Source organism: Balaenoptera borealis (genome assembly GCF_965194805.1).
Source record: "Balaenoptera borealis genome assembly, chromosome: 11".
In the NCBI taxonomy this organism is placed as follows: Eukaryota; Metazoa; Chordata; class Mammalia; order Artiodactyla; family Balaenopteridae; genus Balaenoptera; species Balaenoptera borealis.
The window spans coordinates 2047528-2066562 of NC_138868.1; the positions used below are offsets into that span (position 1 = coordinate 2047528).

Below are 19035 nucleotides of genomic sequence, written 5' to 3' on the forward strand. Positions count from 1 at the left end.
ACCACTGTGGAGGTGCTACTGGTGTCTACTGGGTAGAGGCCAGGCAAGCTGCTAAACATCCTAAGACACAAAGGACAGCGCCCCACAACAAAGAATGCTCAGGCCCCAAATGTCACCAGTGTGGCCGTTGAGAACCCTTGGTCTGAGGGGCTGAGATCCTGACATGCTGTGTACTTTCTCATTCCGTTCTGAAAATGGATGCACTTTCCTGGCCTGGCCTCTTCCTTCATTCAACAAATCAATGAAGCCATTCAACAGCAATGCATGACGTACCCCCGCCGTGTGCAGACCCTGTAGAGAAGACAGACACGCTCTCAAGGGGCCTCCCTTCCGGTAGAGGAGACAGGCAGGCAACAAATAAGTAGATGCCTAAGGAACCAGAAAATACTGTGGCATAGTCTGGGCAGGTGGAAGCCTGAAACATAGTGCTGACCTAGCGAGTGACTGAAGGGGCCAACTGAAATGGCGGGTCAGAGAAGGTCCCTTTGACAAGCGGCATTTCAGGTGAGACTTTAAAGGATGAGAAGGAACTGTCGTGGGAACAGCCAGGCAGAAGTAGCTGGTGCAAAGGCCGTGAGGCGCTTGTCTTGGCTGGTTTGAGATACAGGCAGAAGGCTGGCGTGACGGGAGCTCGGTGAGGGAGAAGGACAGCGGGCGGGGCAGAGCTTGTAAAACCTGATGGAATTTGAATTTTATTTCCCCAAAATAGAAGCTACTAGAGGATGCCTGGCAGGGGGAGGGATAGGACACACATTCATTCATTCATTCATTCATTCACTCTTGGCTTTGGGGACTCTGCTGCCTAGGACATGGGATTATTCACAGCCCTAAGTTCACGAGGCACTGTGGGTTACCCCATAAGGGTGTGTGGGAGGCACCCCTGAAAAGGCATCTTTCTGCTTTTCCATTTAATCCCTGTTCTCCACCCCACCTCTCCTCTCGCCGTGGCCAGCCGCTCCAGTGTAATTTATTTATATCATTGTGTGCGTGCGGCCTGGTAATGCGTGGAGTATCTTCTAGCATGTCTGGGTGGTGTGTAATTTTAATTTAAATACAGAGCCGTGTACCGAGGCTCTCGTTTTGTCTGGCGTTTGTGTCGCTCGGCGCCGTGTCTGCACACGTCTCCGCTTTGTGAAGTGTACATCTAGTCCTTACTCCCGACCCCAGTGCCAGGTTCCAACTCCCCACCCTCACGGGCAGGCTGCACTGAGCACGCCCACACAGCCCCTCGTTGTTCTGGCGAGAACTGCCCTAGCTGTGTACCCAGGAGCGAAACTGGTAGGCTGCAGGTATTAAATATTTTATTTGAGGAAGGAGTACTGGACGGCCCTCCAGAATGTCTTTGCCTGTCTGCATTCCCACCTGCAGCACACAGGGAGGCTTGTTTCCTGCATTTCTGCCAACATTTGGCATTATCCTACTTTCTGCTTCTTCTCACATGAAGAGTATCTATTGCTTTCATTTGCATTTCTCTGATCACTGATGAGCCTGAGCATCTTTTCGCATGGTTGTTAACCCTCCTGCAAATTGCCAATTAGTATCTTTTGCCCACTTTTCTTCCGGGCTTCCTATCTTTTTCTTATCGATTTGCAAGACTTTCTAGTGTATTTTAGCTGTTGTTCCCTTATCAGTTTTAGTTGTCTCAAATATCTTGGAATTTGTCATCTGTAACCTGGGCAGAGGAACACAAGTAAGAGTGAAAAAAGGCAAGTCACTATTATGAAAATAGTTTTGACCTTTGCCGTGATGGATTTATTTAACAGAGATACTAATTAGCATGTATTCAAGTTCATAAATTTTAGTCTTGAGGTTTGTGCTTGTGCTGACCCCAAGGCCACCCTGGGCCACAAAATTCTTCATAGTTTTCTCCTACTGAACAAATGTCAAGTGCCTTTTACTTGTAAATCTTTAAGTCCTTTTGGAGCCTGCTTTTCTAGGGGGGGTCACATGGGAATCAACATTCGTGTTTCTCCATTTAGGGCTAAGTTTCCCAATACCATCTTGTAAACAGTCCCCTTAGACATGTGGGGCCACCTTTATCTCATGCCACCTTCCTCTAGTGCAAGGCTGCCTCTGAAGTCTCTCCCGGGCCTCTGTTTCCCACCATTCCAGTCACTGAGGCTTGGAGTAGGCCCCAGGATCTGCTGGTACAAGGCCTTCTCTGTTCTCCTTTTCCAAAGTTCACTTGGTGTTTGTAGATCTTTTTTTTTTTTTCACATACACTTTAGAATATGTTTGTCAAGTTCCTCAAAAGCTCCCACTGGAAGTTTAACCAGAGTGGTATTCAATTTACAGATTTGGAAAAACCTGACATCTCTCTAGTACTGAGCGGTCCCATCCAAGAGAAGAGAATGTCTCTCCATATCAAAAGATCTTCCTTTATATCCTTTGATAAAATTTTCTTCATAAAAGTCTTCTTTGTTAATTCCAGGACCTGACATAAACTTTGCTGCTACACTGATTTCTACCTTAACTTCTACTACGCTTTTAAAGTATTCACTACTGGCATGAAAAAAAGTGCTTTGGGCAGGGGGGGTACATTGATCTTATATCCAAAAACTTTGCTGAAGTCTCTTTTCAGTTCTAAAAGCTGAATTTTTTTCCACGTAGCTCAGTAGTTTTCAGAGTGCGGTCCAAGGACCCCAGAGAGCCCCTGAAACTCTTTCTCAGGGTCCAAACTATTTTGGTATTTTCGTGATAATACCCGTAGACAACATTTGCCTCTTCTGTTCCCACTCTCCCAAAGTTAAAGAGTTTTCCAGAGGCAGCATGACCCCCCCACCGGAATATGTGCTTGTACTGTCCTATGTTTTAAGCATTTCTCAGCTTTAACTTCTAAGAAGGTAACTATCAATCAAAAAAGATATACCCCATATTAACAAAAGCTCTTTGGGGATCTCAGTAATTTTTAAGAGTACAAGGGTCCTAAGACAAAAGCGTTTAAGAACCCTGATACAAACACTCTATCTTACAATCAGCAGTTTTCTCTCTCTCTTTGGCCCTCTCCATACACATCGATTCCTTTTCTTGTGTTGGGGGACGGCCAGGATGGCATCCTAAGTGTCCTCCTTATCTTAAAGGGACAGATACACTTTTGGTTTCTCCCTTGAGTTTGCTGAAAAGTAAAGTTTTTCTATATGACTTGTATCAGTTTAAAGAAGTTCCCTTCTAGTCCTAGCTGGCTAAGTGGTGCCCTCCCCCAACTCATACAAAGGCATTAAACTTTATCATACAATTTTTCTGCTTCTACTGAGAGACCCATATGGTTTTTCTCCTTTAGTCTCTTAATGCGGTGAATTACATGGATAGAATTTCTGATATTGGATCATCTTTGCATTCCTAGTGGAAATCCCACTTGTTTAAGAATTGTTTAATATACTGTTGGATTCAGTTAGCTAACGCTGTACATGGGACTTCTGCATCTATGTTCATAAGGGAAATAGTTCATAATTTTCTTCTCTTTTGGCTCTCCTTATTTGAATTTGGACATGCTCTGATTCACAATTTAAAAAAGATCCCTCTAGCCGGAGCATAAATCCTGAAACAGGCCCACTTTTCTCTTCAGCATGTGTGGAAATACATTAAAATAGAACCGTAATCAAGCAACCCAATGCTTAGACTTTTCTCCTAGCGAGTATCTGGAAAACAGGTGCAGAAACGGACCATTTGAGACACCATAGAAATCTGGTTAATCCTGCCTGCCTGCTTTCCTTCAACAAGCACTGCCTGAGCAAGGTTGTGTGTCAGGCTCCTGGCTAGGTGCGGGGCAGGCCGCAGAGAACAAACCAGAAGAGTCCCTTCCGGGAGCTCTCCGCGGGCGCAGGCACGGCAACAAGGAAAGGGGCTGGGAAACACACCTCAAATGTAGATTTTACCGTTGTTAGCAACATTCTTGTACTTTGTGACACTCAATCTAGGTCAGGACTGTTCCGTGCAGATGGATGAACCCCTCTCGCGCCCGGAACAGTCCTCTGGGAAGGCACTCATCCCCCGTTTCGCAGAAAAGGTGCCAGAGGAGCAGTGGGGGCTGGCGGTGAGTTTGTCCCCGGCTCCTGCCCACACTGAGCCCCCTGACTCCAATCCTCACCTCCCAGCGCCCGCTGGGACCACCATGTCTAGGCCCTCCTCCCATCCCCCACCCGGGCCGGCGATTCCGACCCCCAAATGGAGACCGACCTTTGACTCAGAACCTCCACTGCCACTAGAAACCTCGACTTCCAATTCCTGCCTCGGATCCCCAGCTCGGACCTCTAACCGCCAACTCCGATCTCCAACTCGCAACCCCAATCCCCAACCCGGACCCTGACTCAGAACCGCGACTCGGGCTCCAATCCCCGACTGGGACGCCCGACCTGGAGCCCCTCCCTCGGAAATCCGATCCCGACTTGGCTTCTAGACGCCCCACACCGGCAGCCCCGACCCTGGACTCGGAACCACAGGGCGGACACCAGACCCCCACTCTGATCCCCGACCCAGGACTCAGAACCCGGGTCTCTCCCAGGACCTCTGACCCTCAGCTGTCCGACTCAGACCCCGAGGCGGACGCCAGCCGCGGATTCCAACCCCTGACTCGGACCCCAGACGGAGCACCGCGACGCGGACTCGGCTCCCCGACTCAGAATTCGGATCTTAACTCGGACAGACCCCGACTTGATCGCCGACTCAGAGCCCCGACCCGCACTGGGACCCCGGACTCGGACACGGATCCCCGACGCAGAAGGGCGAGGCGGACTCCAGACGCGGATCCGACCCTGGACTCGGAACCCGACCCTCGGATCCTCCATCCTCCATCCCCGGACTCGGAAGCGCGACGCGGAGGCGGACCTCGGTCCCGACCCTGGTCCGGCTCCCACGAGGCGCAGAGGGAGCGCCAGCCAGGCCGGGCCGAGGGGCTGAGCAGCCGACCGCGGCGACCCCCACCGCCCACCGCCCGCCCCCGAGACGCGGAGCTCACCTCGGCTCGCCGGCGATCGCCCGTCCCCGCTCCTCCCGGCGGACCGCGCCCAGAGCGCTGAGCGGCCGTGAGGCGAGCGCGGCCTTGAGGAACGCGGCACTGAGGCGGCTGCGGCCGTGAAGAGCGCGGCCCGAGGAGCATCTCGGTGGAGAGAGCGCGGCACTGAGGAGAACGCGGCCTGAGGAGAACGCAGCCCGAGGAGCGCTGCACTGAGGTGAGCGCGGCCTGAGAGAGCGCGGCCGCGAGGAGAGCGCGGCACTGCGGTGACTGCGGCCGCAAGGAGAGCGCAGCGCGAGCAGCCGCCGCGTGCCAGGCACAGCGACCGTCTGCCGAGTGGCCGCAGTGGCGCCCGACCCGGGTTGATGTGGCGGCCGTCCCGCCGCTGATTGGATGGCCCGCGGGGGCGGGCGTGCCACGTGCCGCAGCGCGGATTGGCCGGGCACAGAAAGCGGTGTGCCGCGCTCTGCCATTGGCCGAGACGGCTGGTGCCGATGCCACCCGGGCTCGCATTGGCCGGGCGAGCCCAGCGCCACGTGCCGCACCCCGCCCTGTCCGCCCCTGCTCAGGGGCTGTGCCACCCCCACCCCCACCGCCACCGCCACCACCACCACCACCTCGGCGGTCTGAGCGTCCACCCTTACGATCGGGTCCTCTTGCGAGTCCAGCGCTCGCTCCGCGCCTGGGTCGCCCCTCGATGCGGCGCCGTGCACCCCAGGGTGACCTCGCGGAACATCTGCGGCACTCTACACGTGGCCAGTCCTCTGCACACCCTTCCCCGCGGGTCCACTCAGTCGTATGGGCGGGGTGCACAGGCTCCCGCGTGGCTGGACGGGCGCACCTCCCTCAGGGGCTCTGCTGCTGCGTCTTCAGGAGACCCTGTGAGGAAGGTGCCACGATTTAACCAGGTCATCACCCTGTGGGAGTTGGCAGGGCTGATGACCCAAATGGCCTGTCTTCTGCTGGACCCTGACAACTCTGTGTGCGATCTCCTCCTCGTCCTAACCTGTCCCCCCGCCCCCACCCCCCTTGCCTGGAGGCCGGGTCCTGTCTCTGCCTCTTGACTGTTTTCCCTACCAACCATCCATCCACCTGCCACTTATCCATCCAGCCATCTCTTCACCTACCCATTCGCTCATCCATCCTTCCTTCCTTCCATCCCTCCATCCATTACACCTATGGAGCTCCTCCCGGCTGCCAGGCACTGCCTTAAACAGCAGTGAGGAAGCCTGTCCTCACAGAGCTCTCACTCCACTGAGATTTTACCAGCACGCCTGGACCTCCCACTCGAATTACAGAAACAGTCTGGGAACATGGAACTCTCAGGGTGTTCTCCAAAGTTGCTACCGCTGGCCCTCCACCCAGGGTTGAGCTGGCAGCCATCCCCGCACCCAATGGGCTCAACAAGGCCATTCATCTCAACTGCTTTGCCTGAAATATATGTCTATGAAAAGACCCAGGAATCTGTCCAAGGGTGACTGAGTCCAGTTTTATCTTGTGGTTCAGCCTAGAGGACAAAGGGGAAATGGTGTCGTCTTTTCCGGTGTCAATGGCTTGCTCTCTGACCTTCAGAAACTGCCCAGATTGGCCATCTCCCTGGCCGCCGCCCAGCCCATCAGAAGGCCAGGCAGGAAGCCTGGGTTGGAGCACTTGATTCAGGGGGTCATCCGCCCTTGCCACCTGGCTGGGAGGGTTTTGGCATCTGTCTATCCTGGAGGCACTTGTAACCAGGACCAACCAGGTGGGGCCCTGCGTTCAGAGGGCCCCATGCTTAGGGGTTAATGCTCTTTTGTCGCCATCTTGAAATTCTTAATAATTTCATCAATATCTTTGAACTTGTGTTTTATGAGTGAAGTCTGATGGGACAACGGAGCAGGCTCGGGGGGCTTGGAGCCTAGGCTCACAGGTGGTGCCAGCCCCTCTCTGCTCCCACAGGACAGGTTCTCAGCTGCCCTCTCTCCTGCCTCTTCTGACTGCCTAGCCTCCCTCTCCCCACTCCCACAGGGTGACCCTCTGGCCCTGGCCAAGAATGGCGGGGAGGGACTGGCGTCCTGGCCCACAGTCCGCCACGCCGAGGCCCCTACTTGAAAGATGGAGGTGACGCTGCCAGCCTCGCGAAGCTGCTAAGACAAGAACAAGAGAGAATACAGGGGAAAGCAGTACAAGCAGCGCGGAGCCGGCAGGTCCAACATGGCCTCAGGCACTACCCTGGTTCTTACTGCTTTGAGCAAGTGGGATCCGGTTCAGACCTCTGCCTCCTGTGGCCTCCCACATCTCTCTGTGGGAGGTGGGGCCCCTTCCCTGGACACCCTGGGGCATGTCCGTTCCCACCACCCCCCGCCCCACCCCGCCCCGGGATGTCAGGGAAGCAGGAGCCCCAGGACTTCAGAGCAGTTTCAGAGATTTCAGCAGCACAGAAATCCTTGCCTGTGTGGGGTTTACATTCCAGTAGGAAAGACAGACAAGAGATTCTCCGAGTGTTCTGGACATTCTCCCTTGTCAGAACCGACGGTCCCTAGGTTGCTTTCGTTAGCTGCGTCGTAGGAAGGACCATGGTTGACCCCCTCTAGTCCTCATTCATGAACGCCAGCTTTTTCCCAACCTTTTGATCTTGGTTTGGGGTTTGCTTTTAATCCAAGGATGTTGAGCATGGGATGAAAAGCCATCTGAAGCAAATCCACTTAAAATGGTGACCACCTCCGAGTAAAGAGTGACAAAGGGTATTGATGAGAATTCCATCTTGAAAACTGATTTTTTTTTTAATTGAAAAAAAACCTGATTTCTTTAACTGGATTTTTTTTTTCAGTGAATTTACAATGTTGTGTTAGTTCCTTGTGTACAGCAAAGTGATTCAGATGTGTGTGTGTGTGTGTGTGTGTATACGTATATACATATATATACTCTTTTTCAGATTCTTTTCCATTATAGGTTATTACAAGATATTGAATATAGTTCCCTGTGCTATAGAGTAGGTCCTTGTTGATCATCTATTTTATATATAGTAGTGTGTATCTGCTAATCCCAAACTCCTAACTTATCCCTCCCCCCCTTCCCCCTTTGGTAACCATAAGGTTTGAAAACTGATTTTTAAAAATCCTTAAAGCTGAGTTGACTTGATCTTGTAACTAACAAAATGGGGCTTCTGATTGTGTACCCGGAAGGGACGCATCACAAGAGTGGCCGGATTCATGCGTGCGTGGTTTCCCGTGACGGTGCTTGCTCCAGCACGCCCTCTAACCTCAGGCCCTGAGATCCCAGACCATCAGATCCCTGCCTCACAGACTCGCTCACGGTGGAACACTGTGGGCACCGCGGGCACCGCATCTTGGTGTGCTCGTGTGACCGTCTCCTGGGGGCCGAGCTCTGAGCCAGGCCCCAGAGCCCACCGCTGGCCGTTCTGACACAGTGGTGGGGAAGGGTGGTTCCGAGCCACACGCGGGCCGAGCCCTCAGCCCTCACCCCCTCACCGCGCATGGGGCGCCGTCAATCAGCCAGTGCTGCCCGCCAGCCCAGCGCACCTGTTGTGCGCTCCCCAGCCCCGCCTCCTCCCTAGGCCTTTGGGGGAGACAGAGAGGAAAACAGCCCGAGACTGAGAGGGGTTTCTTGTCTCGTCGGGAGACAAGAGACACGTGGGAATTGGCTGAAGAAGCATGTGAGGCTGGGCGGACTCCAGGCCAGCCCGGGACAGACTGGGGGCTGCCAGGCGGGCAGGGGGGAGGGGAGCCTGGAGCCGGCCTTGGGCACGTGGGCAGAATTCAGGGACGGGGTGGCAGGCACGGCCAGCTCCTCCCTGGGTTATACTGGGCTCCCGCCCCAGCCTGGACCAGCACAGGGGCTCCCTGGTCCTGGAGGCCCTGGGGAGTGGCACCTAGCCCCTGTCACCTTCTGGGGCTCGGGACTGTGGGGTGGGTGTGGGGCAGAGAGCCCGGGCACCTGGCGGCCTTGACTCCGGCTCCCCGTGTGACAGAGGGCATCTGGTTTATCTCATCCGTACGCGATGGGGGCCGCTCCCTCCAGCACTGATATTCGGGGTTCAAAAGGTTTCCTCGCAGGCCCCTGCACCCGAGTGCACGCACGCACACACGCACACACAGCTGAAGAGAATTAGGCTCAAAACGTCCACTCGGCTTGTCTCTTGATTCCGAGGTATTTAGAATGGGGGTGGGGGATTAAGGGAGGAAGTTGCTGAGCTAATTCTCCTGCCTTTGCCAGCACAGAAGTGCAGATGGGGCCCAGAGCCCCGCCGTGTCCCAGAGGAAACACCAGCCCTCCTTCACACGGGGCCGGGCGGGAGGAAAGGACAGGGGGGGAGCCCCTCACCCAAGCGACTGGACGTGGCGCGACCCGGCCGAGGGGTCCTCCCGGCCGCAGTTCGCCCTCCACCACTCCCCACCCCAAGAGTCTTAAGGGTGGAACCAGCTTCAGGCTCAGCCAGGTTCCCGGAGAGCTGCTTCCCTCCAAAGCAGGGAGGCCCAGGGCCACGTGGCTGCCTCAGCCCCATCTTCCCAGGAAGGGCCCTTGCCCCACGCTGCTCTCTGAAGTGGGCAGGAACACAGAGCGGGACGAGGAGCCCGAGGTCTCCCTGTGTGGCTGACACAGTTGCCGAGAAGCCCCCTCTTCCGGTCAGCCCTGTCCCCGTGTCCCCGGCAGCCGGTGGCCTCTCCTTGGTCCTTCTCAGTGCTGCGCTCACGCTGCATACGACACACACCACCGCAGCTGTCCCTGGTGAGGGCTCTGTGACCCTCACGGCGCCACCCCCAGCTCCGTTCCCCCAGGCTCCCTGCCTTGTGTTCTCCACTTCAGAGCTTGGCACCCCTGGTGAGAGCGGGCAGGCTCAGGTTCTGGGCCTCGCAGGCCGTGGTGGGGATGAAGTGCAAGTGCAGGGGCGTCTCTGGGAGGTCTGGGGGAGAGAGGTGGTGAGGATCAGATCTCCCTTCTGGAAAGATCACTCTGGCTGCCAAATGGAGAGAGAACTGGAGGGGGCAGGGAGGCAAGGGGGCCCAGGAGGACCGTGGGGAGCCTCGCCATTGCCCAGTGAGAGGGACAGGAGCCTTGGCAGCCTTGGTGGCTGTGGAGGTGAAAGAAACAGCCAGGCCCGGGCCTCCACGGGAGGCAGCTTTGGGAGGACTCCTTGGCAAGACCAAGGATGAGCTTCGGGTAACCCTAGGATGGGTTTGGAGGGAAGGTTAAGGGTCCACTGAAAAATGTTAACAAACCTGTGTACGTGCATCAGTCCCCTCCCCCACCCCTAGCTGCGGAGAGATCCCACGGCCCTGGGACATCGTCACTCCATGGGTACCCAGCTGTCTGTGGTACCCGTCCCCATCCTAGCTAGCCGAGGCCTGGGCGGGGCACAAGTGTGACTGGCATGGGTCCTGCGCCTCCCGATTCCAGGACGTTGTTGGGCCCCCATAGCACCCCTTCTCCAAGAAGGAGACAGGAATGGAATCACGGGGGGAGTGTCCTTAGACAATTATGCTGCATTGGGGTCAGTCCCGGCCTTCCCTCACCAGCAGATTTGCTTTCCTGAATTGGCGTCAGCAAGAACGTGATGCCGGATGGGTGGGGGGTCTCGAGTCCAGGAGGTCCCGATGAGTGGCAGCGTGGGGTGTGGGCCACTTCCCATCAAGAGGGCAGCTGCGCTGTGTGTGTATATGTTTGGGCATTGCACGGCCAAGCCTTGATTAGCCAACCCCGATTCTCCCAGAGCCCCTGCTTCGATGCGGGTTAACTCAGCAGCTGTCTCCTGAGCACCTGCTTGAGGCCTGGTTGCATGCCAGGCATGGGGGGTGGGAAAGCAAAGTGAGCCAGGCCCTGCCAGACCCATCGCCTACAGAGCCTTTTTTATCGCTACCTTCCAGAGGCAGTTTCTTCCCACGGTGCATCCGTCCCAGAGCGTGTCTGCCCCCACTTCCTGCCCCGGCCTGCCATTTCCACAGCCATCACTCAAGCCTAATCTCCGAGCCCTTCGGGTTGGGTGGGCCCGGGGCCTTTGAGGACATTGGCAGTGCCAGGGCCACCCCGGAAAGTGTTTTCAATTATCTCTCAAGTTCTGGGAAATGTACTTTCTAACAGGAAGTCCCATCCCCATAGCTCTGGTGGTTATAGATTGTTTTTTAAACATTGCAGGGCCCTCCACTGATATTTGTGGTGAGGACAGATATTTGCAGAGAGCCCACTATATCCTCAGCTCTGTGCTGGTGAAGAGCGAGGCAGCTGCAGTGAAACCCACCAGGCCTCTGGTGAGCAGTGGGTACAAGGTGATTGGCTGTGAGGGGGCCATGGATGGAATTTGGACAAGAAAGACAGGAATGAGAAGAAAGGGCCGTCTGACTTGGGTACCACACGGCTGTTTGGTTTTAAGACCCGTCCATGAGGTCTTTGAGACTCCTCCCTTCGAGAGGTGGAGCTTATTTCCTTCCCCTTGATTTTGGTCTGGACTTAGTGGTCTGCTTCTGACAAATAGAATTGGCAGAAGGTACACGGTATGACTTTCAAGGCCAGTCATGCAGCTTCCTCCTCGCTTTCTCTCCCTGGAATGAATGACTCTGAAGGAAACTGGCCACCATGTTGTAAGGACACTCAAGCAGCCCTGTGGAGGGGTCCACTCAATGGGGAACTGAGGCCTCCAGCCAACAGCCTCATGAGTGCACCATCTTGGAAGTGGATCCTCCAGTCCCAGTCAAGCCATCAGAGGACTGTAGCCCTGGCCAACATCTTGACTCCAGCCTCCCAAGAGACCCTTGCCAGGTTCAGCCTGACCCTTGACAGGGGTAGCAAGGAGGGCTCAGCCTGCCTGCCAGCTTTGTCAGTGGTTGATGGCTTCCAGGAATGTGGTATCTGGGCCGGGGGAGAAAGGGTGCTGTGACCAGACAGCAGTATCTGCCCCAGGCATACGAGTCATATTTCTGCTCTCTCTCGGAGTTTGAATTCTGCCTCCAGGCCAGTGGCTCTTAGTTAGCCTGGGGTGCCCATGAGAACCACACCCTGTGCAGGTCCCACTCACAGAGGTGAGCGATCTCAACTCAGTGGGTGGTCTCCGGGCAGCAGAAAGCTGTCAGAGTCTGAGCAGGGAGGTGACTTTGTGACATTGTGCTTGCGGTGGGGAGAAGCCAACAGCTGGAGTGTAATCCAGCAACTGTAACCGGTGACTTTTTCTCCCCCAGAGGACATCCAAGTCCAGGTCTTTAGGACACAGGTAGGATGAAGGGCGGTGCTGGCCTCTCCTGAGGCTGGCCACCAGGGACCCTACCTCTCCAGGCAGCCTCCAGGGCACCCGGACATCAGGGGGCCGGGTCGCTATGGTGCCTTCTCACCTGAGCGGGTCTGACCCCAGCCTGCCTTGTGGGGCACAAGCCTGGGGCTAGTGGGGACCCCACGCTCTTGTGGCCATTCTCCCTTCCCTCCTCCTTTCCTGGTGCCCCGCCCTCGGGGGCCAGCAGTGGACCTGCACATCGGTCCTTTCGCTTCCCATGGGTATAGCTTCCTGTTCCTTGGTTGTGGCCTATGGGACGGAGGACGGACCCCGAACTCCTTGATGTCTGTCCCACACTGATGGTTCTCACGGGACCAAGGCCCGGGAGAAGGCTCGACAGCCAGCTCTGTCTCAGTTGTGTTTTCTGTGCCCACGGACATCGATGGCCATCTCATCAGTCAGCCACAGAGAAAGGGGAGCAGGCACATTGGGGGAAGGGCGGGGCGCCCTGTGTGGGTGGGCAGTGGCACCGAAGCCCCCTCCCATTTTTCTGCTCTCCCTGGGTCTTTGGGAAAGGCCAGCGCTTTCTGGCAGGATCGTTTCTGCTCTGTGATCATCCACTTGGAACAAAAGGCGGAAGTGGTGGGAATGGCCCAGGTTTCGTTAGACCCCCCTGGAAGCCAGGCACGTGCCTGCCTAGACACAGACCACACCTGGGGACTGAGCCTCCACCTCACCAGGCAGCCCCTGCCTCCGAGGCCTCACCCGCTGGCTGGTGCTGTGGGCCATCCAAATGCGTGTCCACCTGGAGCCCCAGTGAGGCTCTCAGAGCAGCCTGGACCCAGCAGGGTGATGGATGGGTGCGGCCGGGGCCCCTCCACGTAGGAAGTTCTGTTTTACCAAACCAGCAGCTTGCGGTGGTCACTCTAGCAGACCCAGTTCTAAAGGCTTTATGACCATAGCTCAGTTAATCCTATCACAGCCCACCGTGGAGACGGGAAACTGAGGCACAGTGAGGTCAAGGGACTTGCCAGGTGTCACCCAGGTAACAGGTGCCGGAGCCCGGCTTTGGACCCTGGCATCATGGGCTCTGTCTGTCTGTCCTTCCCTCTCCACCGCTCGGCCTCAGGACACGGCCCTGCTTGTATGGCAGCCACACGGCTCGGGTGGGCAGTCCAGTCATGGACACAGCACTTCCTGGACAAGGGGGCGGGTGTGCCTTGGTCCCCATTTGGCCTCCTGGGTGCTGAACCCACGTGTGCCCAGCGGGGGAGGCATTGCCGGGCCCCTGGAGCCAGACTCCCCCAACAGGTGACCAGGACTGGGGACCCCAGCACCCCTGCTCATTAACCGTTCCACTTGACCATGACATTCTTTTTTACGTAGCTGGGGAGGCCACAGAGGACCCCTCCTCAGCAGGGGGAGGACCCCCAGCCCCTCGGCCCAAACTGGCTTCAGAGCAGGCACTGAGCAGACTCGCCGTGGACAGGTTCTCAGCAGAATCCTTTCCTTTCTGGGGTCTGCGGCCCGACACCAACCACCGGGGCAGCAGAGCAGAACCAGGCCAGGCGATGCATCGGGGTCTCCTGTGGGCGATGGGTCTCTGCTGGCATTTCTGTCTAGCTCCGTGCTCCTCTTTTTCCTTTGTAACTTCCCTTCAGTGTACCCCGGGTCTCCGGGGAGGGTGGGGTGGTGGGAAATGGAGTCAGCCCAGGCACAGGCAGCACCCCCCCAAGGGGGTCGGCGCAGGGGCCTCTGGGGGGCACGGGGTGGCCGGCGGCCTCCAGTTGCAGCCCTGGACCCAGGTCTGAAGGCAGGCAGTGAAGGCTCACGCAGCCTCAGCTCCGAGGAAGCAGAGGACCCAGTCTGAGATGGGGGCTCCATCTCCTTCACCCCCGTTCTCCGCCACCAGGCCCACGGCCAGGGCCAAAGCCCTTCTCGAGACATGTCGATGGCAGCAAACATTTTACAGATGTGACATGCTCGGAGCCTGGCAACAGGGGCAGTCCAGCTGCTGGAGAACATGGCTGGATTTACGTCCACGGCAAAGCACCCGGTCACCTTTCTCTGCTTGGAGTGTAATCTTTTTTTGGAAGCCTTGCTGGAAAATCTGAATCTTGTGAGCCATCAGCTGTTTATAATCAGAGAAGCATATGTTTAAAAGAGCTGAGGGGCCTTATAAACTCCGTGTGCAAATTACCTTTGGGGCTGCCTGCTCCCCCGCCCCTCCCCACGGCTGCCATCGCTGGCGAGGGGCTCAGCGCGCTGCACAGAATTACTGTAACCCCGTTGTGGCATGGGGTCTGTTTAGCTTTAGTCACGTCAGCTTGGCCCTGGGGCGTGGGAGCCTCTGTCTCTGCTGCACGGTTTCCAGGCCCCCCCCTCACCCCAGCTGCTGAGGACTTCTGGCTCCCTGTTCTTGGGCCCTCACCATGAGAAACATCCAACCTGGGAGCCGTGTAGCACGACGCGGGGAGGAGGGCTTCCTGGGCCCCGCCACACTCAGGGGCAGCCTGGACTTGGGGTTCCGCTCTCGGGGCCTGCTCGGGCGCCAGCGTCCCGCAGGGTTATTTGTTTGGTGTTTTCTTGGTTGTGATTTTTGTTTCTCTAATAGCTTTATTGAGATAGAATTCACATGTCGGACAATTCACACATTTAAAATGTACGACTCAATGGTTTTTAGTATGTTCCGAGTTGTGCAACCATCACCACTAGTTCCAGGACATGTTCAGCCCCCCGAAAAGAAGCCCCGCCTCCTCTGTCTGCCACTCCCTATTCCCCTCCCACTCCCCAAGCCTGGGCAGCCACGCGTCTACTTTCCGTCTGTAGGGACTTGCCTGTTCTGGATATTTCATATGAAGGGAATCCTACGATATATGGTCTTTTGTGACTGGCTTCTTTCACTGAGCACTATGTGTTCAAGATTCATCCATGTGGTAGCCTGTGTCAGTGCTTTAATTCATTTTTATGGGCAAATAATATTCCATTTTATGGCTGGACCACATTTTATTTATTTATTCATCCACTGATGGACATTTGGGCTGTTTCCACTTTTCAGCTATTACGAATAATGTTGTCGTGGACATTCGGGTACAAGCTTTTTTATGGACATGTATTTTCATTTATCTCAGGTATCCATGGAGGAGTGGAATTGCTGGGTCATACGGTCGCCCGATGTTTAACCTCGTGAGACTGTTTTCCAGAGCGACTGCGCCATCTTATGTTCCCAGTAGCGTCGTAGGAGGGCTCTGATTTCTCCACATCCTGCTCGACACTTCTTACTGACTCTCATTTTCATCTTAGCCTTCCTAGAGGGTATGGAGTGATATCTCATTGTGGTTTGGATTTGCCTTTCCCTGTTGGCTAATGATATCGAGCATCTTTGCATGTGTTTATTGGCCATTTGTATATCTTCTTCTACGAATGCCTAGTTAGATCTTTCGCCCATTTTTTGGTTGGGTTATTTATCTTTTTATTATGGAGTAATTCGAGTTCTTGAAGTAGTCTAGATACAAGTCCCTTGTCAGATACATTTTCTCTCATCTTTGGGTTGTCTTTTCACTTTCTCGATGGTGTCCTTTGGCTCTCAAAACTTTAAAATTTTGATGAAGTCCAATTTACCTACTTTTTTCTTTTGTTGCTTGTGTTTTTAGTCTTATATCTAAGTAACAGTGTGCACATCCAAGGTCACAAAGATTTATCCCTGTGTTTTCATCTAAGAGTTTGATAGTTTTTGCTCTTACATATAGGTTTGGGATCCATCTGAGTTAATTTTTGTATATGGTGTGAGGTAGGAGTCTAGCTTCATTCTTTAACATGTAGATGTCTAGTTATCTCAACACCGTTTGTTAAAAAGACTATTCTTTCCCCATCGAGTTGTCTTGGGCACCCTTAACGAAAATCAATTGACCATCAATGTATGGGTTTATTTCTGGACTCTCAGTTCTGTTCCATTGATCTGTATGTCTTTTTACGCCAGTACCACAGTGCCTTGATCACCATAACTTTGTAGTAAGTTTTGAAATCGAGAAGTGTGAGTCCTCCAACTTTGTTCTTCTTTTTCAGGATTGTTTAGCTCTTCTGGATCCCTTGAATTTCCATGTGAATTTTAGGATTGGCCTGTCAGTTTTTGCAAATAAACCAGCTGGGATTCTGAGAGGGATTGCACTGAAGCTGTAGATCAGTTTGGGGAGTACTGGTATCTCAACAGTGTTAAGTCATCCAGTCTGTGATCCGGAGATGTCTTTCCATTTATTTAGATCTTCTCTCATTTCTTTCAAGAATGTCTCATAGTTTTCAGAGTGTAACTTTTACACTTCTTCGGTTGATCCTGCGGGATTTTGTGCGACCGACACCAGCAGCCATGCTTCCTTCCCACCCACTGGTTCTGCCTAGTTTCCAGGCCCATCCTCCCTGGAGCCTCCCCACTGCTCCAGGCCTCAAGACCCCTGTCTCTGGGCTCCAGCGATGTTTCTTCGTGGTGTCATCTGGTGGCAGTGCCCAAAGTGTTGCCCTGGTGCAAGTCTGCACACCCTGCATTCCTGCCTGGGGCATGCGCTCTCCTCCCCTCTCTGGGAGCTTCCTCATGTCCTGACCGGCTCCCTGAGTCACCCCTCGTGCTCCCATGGCCCTTGTAGGGCACCTTTACATGCCTCAGTCATCCTCTGCCAAGTGTGAATGCCACCCCCAGACTGCGGCTCCCTGAGGCCCGAGCGGCTCCACCATCTTACCCACAATGCACCCCAAGACTGGGCCCAGGGTGTGGAAACCCCAGGAAGGTCTGCAGGAATCACTGAACTGTTTCCCAGGCAAGTCATTTTATCGCAAGTCCCCACAACTGATAAATAGTCCTAAATACCAAGTGAGGCATCTTGGGGCCTCACCGCCAGGGAAACAGGACTTTGGCAGCTTATAAAAGGAATTTAATTTTTCATATTTCCTTTCAACTCAAGGGTCTCAAATCCAGTCTGCAGCCCTGGAGGGGAGGGTCCTGGCACTGCTTCTGAGGAGGGTGCCTTTGAGGGGAGGTCCAGAGTCAGCCCATGGCGAGCTTGCCTGGAGCCGGTGGCAGGTAGCTGGGGCTGCTCACCTGCTCACCTGTGTCTGTCCCCTTGGATGGGGCTGGGCCAAGCTGTGTGGACCAAATTGGATTACTGCCAGCTGTATGCCCGGCCTCACTGGGTCTCTCTCTCCATCTGTAAAAGCGGGGGGCGGGGGGAGGGGGGGAACACTCCTTGGATTCCCTGACCGCCAGAAAGTAAGGAAGGGGACCACGTCCGAGGAAGTGATGGTTTATGAGTCCTTTGGGAACTGGGGAGGGGCTTTGTGCCCGTGCCTTATTTAAGCCGTGAATATCACTCACTGCCCTCATTTGTCTGTTCATTCTGCACTTATTGAGCGCCGTCTGTGTCCCTCGCCCTCTGCTAAGCCTGGGGACCGCAGTGTGGAGTGGATGGACACCAGTCCTCCCTGCCTGCTCCCAGCTGGGCTGCCTGGCCTCAAGGAGGTCATTACAGGATGGCGGGGGCCGGGGCCAGAGTGGGATGCTATGCTCGCCAGCAGCCCCCCAAGGCTGTGGGGAGGCCCAGAGCAGGGCTCTGTGAATCACAGTGAAGGGTTGGGGGCAGGGCACCAGGCCAGACAAAAGTGTGTGGACTGGAGTCCCGAGGCCCGCGTGCCAGACTCAGAGCCTCAGCCTCACCTCGTGAGGCAGGGGTGGGTGGAGGAGCTCTGGGGGCTTCCATTCAAACGTGCAGATGGGGTCGAGGGGGGGGCCCTCCGGGGGGCCCTCCCCGTGACCACCCCCGCCTCAGGCCTGCCTTGCTCGTCCGCAGCCACACCCCGTGGCGGGGAAGCAGAGCCACGGGGCTCCCGAGCCTTTCCCACACGTGACTTTCTCGCAGGCTCCTGGCAGGGGGCTTGCACATTGGCTCCTTGAGAGTCTTGGGCGGGACACGGGAAGGAGGCTACGGGGAGAACGGAGGGACTTCCACCCCTGCCTCCCTGTGAGGCCATTGTCAGAGCAAGGGCAGCTCCCCGGACGACCCCCAGCTGTAAAGAGGGTGGGGAGGACGGTCCTGGTGTGGGTGAGGACTCGGAGGCCTCTCCGTGCGGGCCCACCACTTGGCACGGGGCACCCAGGAGGCGGCCGGCGAAAGACTCCCTGTGATGTGAACCGCTGCACGAAGCATTTGGTTGTTTGGGGATTTTTCGTTCGGGAGGGATTAATGAGCCTCTGAACGAGATCCCAGAGAGCAGCCAGGACCCTGCCTGAGATTCGGCTTCCGTGGACTGAGTGTGGGGAGCCCCCGCTCCTCCTGGCGCCCCGGGCCAGCCGGACCTGCATTCCGCTCCTCCTCCCGCCTGCTGGAAACGTTCCCTGAATCACATTGTTCGCGCTCTCCATCGGCCCTTCTGGGCTCTTCCCTGCCGCTCGCCATAAAAACGCTCCAGTCATCTTTTCCGCTGTGGTTTTTATTGTTTTATTTTATTATTCCAGCTCGATTCAGTTGGGAAGAGCTAGAGAAATGATTTCTTCTCCCCCAGACTCCAGAACAAGTCGTAGCCATTGTAGATTTTAATCAATCACCACTCCCCCACTTCTGTTTTACTTTCTTCAACTTTTCTTTCCTCCCTGTAAACGGGGTTTCAAGGACAGGAACCCATGTTGCTCCCGGAGCGGGTCTCCGTTCCCCACCCCCCGCCCCCCCGCCGCTCCCACCCGATGGGAGAAAAAAGTGAGCTCAGATCGTGGGTCAGCTCTGTTTCTGGAGGCCATGGCCACAGGCGCTGCTGGCCCCTGGCTGGGCTGGGCTGTGGTGGAGCCAAGTGCAGGGTGAAGGCCCAGGGAGGAATCTGGGCTCTTTTGGCTGCCGGTAAGATTATCCAT

At 55.6% G+C, this 19035-nt stretch overlaps 2 protein-coding genes across 11 annotated transcripts in view; one reads left to right on the top strand and one right to left on the bottom strand.

Moving 5' to 3' along the window:
* LOC309606045 (uncharacterized protein) overlaps nt 1–8278 on the bottom strand; it is a 129005-nt gene extending 120727 nt beyond the window's left edge. For all 6 annotated transcript variants that reach the window (XR_014231629.1, XM_082342553.1, XM_082342554.1 and 3 more), the window contains exon 1: nt 4955–8278. Coding sequence is in view for 5 of the 6 variants with exons in the window: in XM_082342552.1 (XP_082198678.1) it covers nt 4955–5464 (510 nt within the window). In the remaining variant the exon portion in view is untranslated. The remainder of the gene's footprint in view (nt 1–4954) is intronic.
* Nucleotides 1–19035, top strand: part of KCNQ1 (potassium voltage-gated channel subfamily Q member 1) — a 349026-nt gene that overhangs the window by 198321 nt on the left and 131670 nt on the right. The window lies entirely within an intron of this gene.